The sequence below is a fragment of the Micromys minutus genome (assembly GCF_963924665.1).
Source record: "Micromys minutus genome assembly, chromosome: 9".
Lineage (NCBI taxonomy): Eukaryota > Metazoa > Chordata > Mammalia > Rodentia > Muridae > Micromys > Micromys minutus.
Genome location: NC_137978.1, coordinates 49,166,971 through 49,174,501, shown reverse-complemented (window position 1 = coordinate 49,174,501; position 7,531 = coordinate 49,166,971). Strand labels below are relative to the sequence as shown.

The following is a 7,531-nucleotide window of genomic DNA, read 5'->3' as shown; positions in this document are numbered from 1 at the left end:
CAACTCTAGAAGCTAGACAAGGAAAGCAGACAAGAAGCCTTCAAGGAAAGCATCAGTTATATTATTGTAACAAATACACTTTTTCATTTTACAGTTAAATAGTACCCAAGTTTGACAGTTGTCCTGTATGAGCAAGTTGTGCATAAAAAACAAACAAACAAACAAACAAACACACAAGCAGCCTATAGTGCAAAGCAAGTCCTTTCACGTCCTTCAGTTGGGAAGACCAGCTCACAGCAGGTAGGATCCTTCAAGGGCAACAATGTCACAAAGGATCGGTTCTCACCTGTACACTTAGAGTAACATTGTATCAACCTCTCAGGTTCCTTGTGCTTTCTTTCTAGCCAGTGCTTTCAAGTAGCACTTTAAAGTAGCTTTTTATTGTACCAGCCTGGGCTGCCTGGGGCTCACTGTAGGACCCACAGCAGATTCAGCTGTCACTCATTGTTAATCAGGGATGAGAAAGAAGTGGAGGGGGGGCAGGGTGACTTTCTGTTTCCTCTTGCATTTGGGTATCAGGAAGGGTAGTTGTCTGGGATGGCTTACACAGTGCTAGGTACTGGAACCCTGAAAGTATCTGGGACAGTCTGCACCATGGACCCGTAGCGAAGCAGGTAGGAGGGCAATGGGTCGTAGCTGCTTCCTGAGAAGAGGTAAGAAGGCCCCTCTGGGTGCAGGGAGCTGGAAGATTACCTCAGCTACTTCCAAGACATAGATTCTTTTTCCCCCTCCAGTAAGGGTGGGACAAGAGAAACTGTAACCAGAGGTATCTGCTCAGGATTGTCAGGACCCCTTGACCTGCCAGAGTGTGTATGTAGCTGGTACAGGTGCAGGTAACGGGCAAGCCAAGCCCACAACAAAGACCATCACTAAGGAGATTCCAATGGCCACAGAGGATGTGGCTCACTTAGTTTGAAAAACCAGCTGTGGGCCAGCTCTGGTTATAAGAGCTTTTTAACCTATCCCACTGACAGATCTCCCACAGGTCTAAGAGGACATCTGACCTCTGCTTGGATACTGCTCTGCTGTCGCACAGCTCGCCAGAGACCCCACACGGCCTCCCAGAGTGTCTGGTATCCTTCTGTGAGGAGTGTGTGGTCTGGAGGTGGCAGGATCCTGATAACATCACACTAGCAAGGGACACACAGACTGCCACCTGTCAGAGGTTTTAGATGCTTGATGAAGTCACCTTTTCTTTTGGTTCAAGGTTGTTTGTTCTAGGTACAAACAACTTGGGAGCGGGACTGTGGCCTGGGAGGCAAGGCCCAGAGCACAGCTTGGCTGGACCTACTGAGCAGGGTTAAACACCCTATCCATCCCCATGGTAAGACTTTCTGCCAGGACCTCTCTGCCCTGGAGAACCCAGTAGGCAATTCAGGCTGGAGTGTGTTGAAAAATGTTGAGGGCCATCTTTGCTTTAGGGACCTGCCACTGGGGATGAGTCCGCTCTGGGGCCTGGTGTTTTCAGGTAAGCTAGAACTGATCTGATCGGAGCTGCTTGCCTGGACTCCTGGGGAAGTCAAGTTGGGGACTCGTGTGTGTGTGTGTGTGTGTGTGTGTGTGTGTGTATTGTGTGTGCCATGGCTCCTCCTTGGCTACAGGGGAGTAAAACCATCTCAGGGGATAGAGTTTCCAGTCGTGGTGCAGAGAAAGGACTAGTCCCCAGGGTGGAGGGTGAGAGGAAGTCCAGACATCTCTGAACCCCAGCTTCTCTTTCCAGCAAAGACCCTCTCCCTTATGGGCAGGGGTAGCCTCTGATTCCAGAATTAATCCAGGGCATGGCTGGAGACAACAGAGGTGGGTTTGGGGTGCACAGGGAGAGAGGACATCGATCTGGGCAGGAGGTCCCCACATCCTCTGTTCAAACTTGTGGCTGGACAGAGCTCTGGGAGCCATCGCCAGCTCTGGCCCCTGGGACCAAGCAAAAGTCTGTTTCTTCATGTAGCCCCGAGCTGGAGGGGCGGGCCCCACTGGAGCTGGAGGGGAGAGTCCCCAGGGTGTTCAGTAGGGCCTCCACACGGCCTCGTCCATGCGGCCTGGCGTGCTCAGGGCCGTGGGCGAGTTGCTGTGGCTGCCATCGGCTTCCACACCATCCTGGCCCAGGCTGGGGTTCATGAGGTTGCCTGCTGACACTGAGGCGCCGCTGGGGCAGGAGGTCAGCATGCGGGTGGGAGAGCGCTCGCCACCTCCGGCAGCTGCCATGGAGAACTGGTAGGAGCCGGAGGAGGCGCCGTAGAAGAGATGGTAGGGTGCGGGATTGGCCTGGAAGGGCCCACTCTGGCTCTGCGGGGCCCCGGGGTAGGGCGGAGGGAGGTAGGTGTGGTGGAATCGGCTGCTGGCCGGCATGCCTGTCACGCTCAGGCTGCCCAGGCTGGCGCCCGATGGTGTGGCGCTGTAGGGGAAGGCAGCAGACATGGCTCCCGGGTAGTGCATCCTGGGGTCCGGAAAGCGGCTCTCTGTGAGGCTCTGCAGCGTAGGGAAGGGGCGATCAAACTGGCGGGGGTCCGAGAAGGGGTTCAGGTCTGAGGAGCCTGGGAACAGACAGCAAGGGGGGGGGGGTCAGGTGCACAAGTCAGGACCACTGTGGGCCCTTTCGTACTGTGGGTTGATCTTCCTGGGAATCTCTCAGGCTGGGCTGTGCAGGGCTGTGTCCTGTGCAGTGGACTCTCTCTAGGCAGATCCTGTGTGAGTGAAACTCTGGGCAAAGCAGAGGGGAACAGCCCTCCCTCCTCCTGTGTGTCTTTCCCAGCCTGCTAGGACAGGCACCACACAGGGCTCTAACCTCAAGATCAAGGGTGTGAATAGAGTCCCCCCCCCTCCCCCTCCCCAGACTGCTGGAAGTCCTGAGGGAAAAACTGAGGCAGAGATACAGAAAAGCCGATTCTCCACTCAGGTGCAGAAAGTACCAGAATGCTCCAGAAGGCTTTTGTTCTCTGCTGAGGCCAGTGTGTGTGTGTGTGCGTGTGTGTTTGTGTGTGTGTGTGTGTGTGTAGGTTGGTGGGTCAGTCAGTAGGTTGGGGGTCTTAGCTGTGGGGGAAATCTGCTGGTCCTCACCCCCACTTCCTGAACCTGTGTCCCTCAAGTCTGTCCTGTAGGCTGGTTCATGTTGGTCACACAACTACACTCATGACACCTTCATCTGCCTCTGGTGCAAAACTAAACGCTAGCCGGAGAGACGTGGGGGTCCCAATCACACAACAACACCAGGGATCTGGACTTCTCAGGGGGGCTCCAAGATAGGGGGTGTCAATCTGCACACCCACTTTTGTGATCATGGGTCTCCAATCCCAGCATTCACATGAGTTTTGGGGAATAAACCTAATCCAATGGTGGGAAAACAGGGACCCAAGCAAGAGAGAGGCAGGAAGGCCACAGAGCACACTGTCCTGCGCCCCAGCATTGGTGTGATGGGTTCTGCCTCTTAGTGAAGGCAGCTGGACTCTCCTTGTGGCTTCTGGAACCATCTGATCACCCTGGCTTCGACTGTCACTCCCATGTGTCCCTTGTCAAGTCACCTAACCTCTCTGGCCCAATTTCCCAAGGACCTAGATCAAATTTAATAAACTTAAGATGCGGAGAACAGAGCCAGGCACGGTTCCCTTTGTCTTGCTGCAACCACTGCCACACCTCTTATTCCAGGTCCCCTGAAATGGCTGCTTTAGGACCCCAATAACATGAAACCCTGACCTGGGGCCCTGCTGGTACCCTGGCAGCAGTGGCAGGGGATAGTCCCCAGTGGTGGCTCAGAGTCTTGGCCTGTCAAAGCTCAGATCTTTTGTCTCCTTCATCACAGATGAAAGGCCAGGGAGGCCCTAGTCCTGGGACAGCAGTGGGCCCTCTGGCCATGATCAAGATGTGCCTGAGAAATCAGAGCTCAGGTCTCCTGCTTCCTGGCTCTGCCCAGGGTGGCAGGTGGCCTCAGGCATGCATCAGTGCCCCTGGGCCTGGCTGTGGGTCACCGTGAAGGGCTGCCTTTGGCTCCAGGTGAGGAGAACAAACAGGGGGGCAGGCTACCGGAGCTTTCTGAAATAAAAAACTGGGGACTCCTTGGCTGATTAGCGTGTCTTGAGGCCTGGGTGCCTGATGCCCACCCATCTCCTGCAGGGGGGAGGCTGCAAGGGGATCCTGCCCTCGAAGCAGACCAGACAAGACATGTGATGGGACAGTGGGACTCTGGTCCTGCAGTGGAGAGCCTCGGACATGTGGAACTGTCACTGTTCCCCTCCTGCTTCTGTCTTCATTTCTCCAGCTTCTCCTCCGGAGTGGCAGAGAGCTACCTGCCCCAGGTGCCCCCTCGGACCCTCAGCAGCTTCTTCAGACTCCTATGCTCACACTCAGCCTCACAGTCACACTCAGCCTCACAGCCACAGGAAATCTGAACTGCTGAGGCCACTGTCAGGCGGCCAAGCCAGCAGCTCAAGGAAATGTTTGTTTTCTCCAAATTGCCCCAACTGCTTCGTACAGCTGAATGAGCCTTTTGAGCGGTGAGAAGCCCCCATTGTGGGTGTCTGCAGCAGGGGCGGGGGGGGGGGACCTGGGTCTTGGCATTGGCTGCCGTGTCCAAAGCTAGGGGTCAAGACTGTTCACAGGCACCGAGGGAAAGTAGTGGGTGTCTTGAGGGGAATCCCACCAGCAGAGAGGGCCAGAGAGTATGAGACTCTTCGCTCGTGAGGCCTGCCAAAGCCACTCTGGGACAGGAGCCTCTTTACTTTGTGGATGAGACAACGCAGGCTCAGAGAAGTTAGGCGACCTGCCTAAGGTCACACAGCAAGGCAGAGCTAGAGCTGGTCATGTTGACAAGATGGTCGAGGACAGGTTTCTTCCCTAGGGTATCCAGGACCCTCTCCTAAACACCTAAGGGCCAGTTGGAGCTACCATGGGGCTGAAGAATCCCATCTCAGAATTCAGTAAAAGGGCTAGACACCCATGCCGTATTAGCTAGGTGAGACCCAGGGAGGCTGACTCTGGCTTCTGGGAACCTACAGTCCAAAGACCATGCCCTCTCACTGTGACAGAGCAAACGTGTATGCTTCCCTCATGAGAACAGACAGACAGGAAGCATTCTTGAGCCCTCTTGGCCTTTGGGGTATCCTGGCCAGACCCCATCCCTTTTAGGCCCATCTCTGTAGGTGCTGGTCTATGGGGATGAGGTAAGGTCAAGCTCCCAGACGGGGCTAGGCATGAGGTAGACACAGAGCACTTTTCTAAAGAGCCCAGGGCTCAAAAGCCAAATCTCCAGAAACAGCACTGATGATCTGAAGGGACAGGTACCACACAGGACAGCAGCTAGCCCTCCGGCCTCTGTGGTTTGGCACCTGCCCCTGACTGGCCTGAGCCAGTTACATTTAGCCTCCTGTCTCTGGCTCCTGACAGAGATATAGTGCCAGGCATCTGCCCCGTGTGGGCTAACAGGAGGTTTGCTTGCAGCCCAGGCACCTCATCTGAGCAACTGAGGCAGAACCTGGCTGCAGTGTTGCCTATTCGTGTGACTCTGGGTGCAGACACCCGGCTCAGCAGCACTGCCCTCTCTCTGGTGTGACTAGCACACCCAGCCCCGGGAAGCAATAGCCTCACCCTATCTTTCCTTCCTCACTGTGAGAAAGCTGAGGTAGTAGGGGTGAGTGTAGAGTGGGGAACACAGTTGCCATGGTTCTCTGGACACCGCAGGGTTACCATCACGTCCCCGTGGACTAATGAACTTCAGAGGGAGGGATGGTCACATCTGTTGACACTCATCCCGGGGTCAGGCATTGTGAACATTTGCTGAGAGAGTGGGCAAAGGCCTGGGACAGAGAAGCCCCCAGGAGACCTGGGAGTGTAGACTGCAGACTGCCCCAGCTGTCCACCAATAAACAGTGGGGGAGCCATCTTCCCCAGGGAGTTGGCCTGGGATAGATGGACCGCATCCTGGATCCTTATCCACGCTCCGTGCCTGCTCCCCGTGGGTCTCTGCTCCTCCCTACCTTGGATTGGGGTCTGGGCCTGGCTGCTGAAGTGACTCGTGGTGCTGAGAGAGCCTCGGGGGCTGGGTGTGCTTGGTGTCACACGCATGCGCAGGTCTCCGAAGCGGTCGGGGAAGGCCTTGGTCTGGTCTTCTATCTTCTGCCGGTGCCCTGTGGAGCATAGGGAATCCATCAGCCACTACAATGCCTGGCCCTGCTGGAAAGTTCTTCCTAGAGTCTAGCTTAGGTCTCTGTGGAACTCTCTGATTTTTCTGAACAGAACAGAGATCAGGCTGCCCGATCTCTCCTCAGAATAGTCATTCTTAACATCCCACCTGGGCTCTGACTTGACCAGGACGCTGTGATGTTACGCTCTGAACTACCTAAACCTCTCCAACATGGTCCGACAGGTAAGAATACCGAGGTAGCAGACCTAGAAGATTGGCTGAAGTGGGCAGGTTGCCAAGGAGTCAGGAGAAACCCCCAGGGTGTGGCACCACCCGTCACCCCTCAGCACGCAGATTCCCCCACACTCCACGCACACCATACTTCAGGCATCCCTGTGAGGACATGAGGCTGTGTGACCAACCTAGCCACCCTGGAGCTTGGCTCCCCTTGGGGCCTCAGGAAGGACAGAGGCGTGGCCATCACGGGCTATACAGGCTTCTGGTCCCTGCCCAGGCACAGTTCACCTGGTGGAGTGTCACATGTAAGAGACTGCCGGTCCTCACCGCCACCCTCTGCACAGCCACAGTCCAGGCAGAAGTCCCAGGCCGGCTGTGCATCTGCTGAGTGCTGAGGGACTCCTGGGGAGTCGCTAAGTGCCACAGGCAATCCCAGCCCCCATCTTTGGTTTCTCAAACAACACACCCGAGTTTCTGAAACAAAACTGAGCCCTGGCCACCGAGACCCCTTGTCAGTGACGGCCTATAACCACCAGCCCTCAGGTTTCTCTTCCCAGCCTCTTTTTGGGTTCATGTGAGTGGAGACCACAGAGAAAGACTGCATTCATGGAACTTTCTAGAGAGGAGGTCTGACTGTGTCACTGTCTCCTGAGTGACACCACAGGAAGCTCAGTGTCCTTACCGATGAGGAATGCCCTCACTGCCATCCTACTCATGGTGTGACATCAAGAGCAACGTTATTGGATGTCCCCTGAGCCTGCTTGTCACAGTCCTAGAGGTGTAGCTGTTTCTTATTCCTCTTCTCAATAGATAGTGATTCTGAGTGTCTCCTCCTGGGTCAGTACAAGCTCACATCTCTGCCTAATGCCCGAACACTAGCTCCTTCTGCCTCTAGGCTTTCTCTGTGACAGTGGGGACGGTGGCTCAGAGACATGTAGAGGCTTGTCTGAGGCCACACAGTCTATCAAGAATGGCAGGGAAATTGTAAGTGGGTCATTAGGCTCTAGAAAATGAAGGGGAAGGTGGGGGTATCTGGAGCGGGCTGTAGACTTAAGGCCGGCACCCCCCCAAGTCTGTAATAAGACAGGCAAGAAGGCTGGGGACCTGGCAGAAGGAGGGGCTTGTGGCTCACTGAGGATGCCTGGCTGGTGTCATGATGATCTCATGTCATGCCATGTCATGTTT

The 7,531-nt window shown here is 55.4% G+C and overlaps 1 protein-coding gene across 1 annotated transcript in view; it reads right to left on the bottom strand.

Annotated features, from left to right (window-relative positions):
• Window positions 1-2,001: 2,001 nt before the first annotated feature.
• RUNX3 (RUNX family transcription factor 3) overlaps window positions 2,002-7,531 on the bottom strand; it is a gene marked incomplete at both ends in the record, with an annotated part of 51,497 nt that continues 45,967 nt past the window's right edge. The window contains 2 exons of the mRNA XM_080921813.1: window positions 2,002-2,531; window positions 5,964-6,113. Of these exons, the coding sequence (XP_080777939.1) occupies window positions 2,002-2,531; window positions 5,964-6,113 (680 nt within the window). The remainder of the gene's footprint in view (window positions 2,532-5,963; window positions 6,114-7,531) is intronic.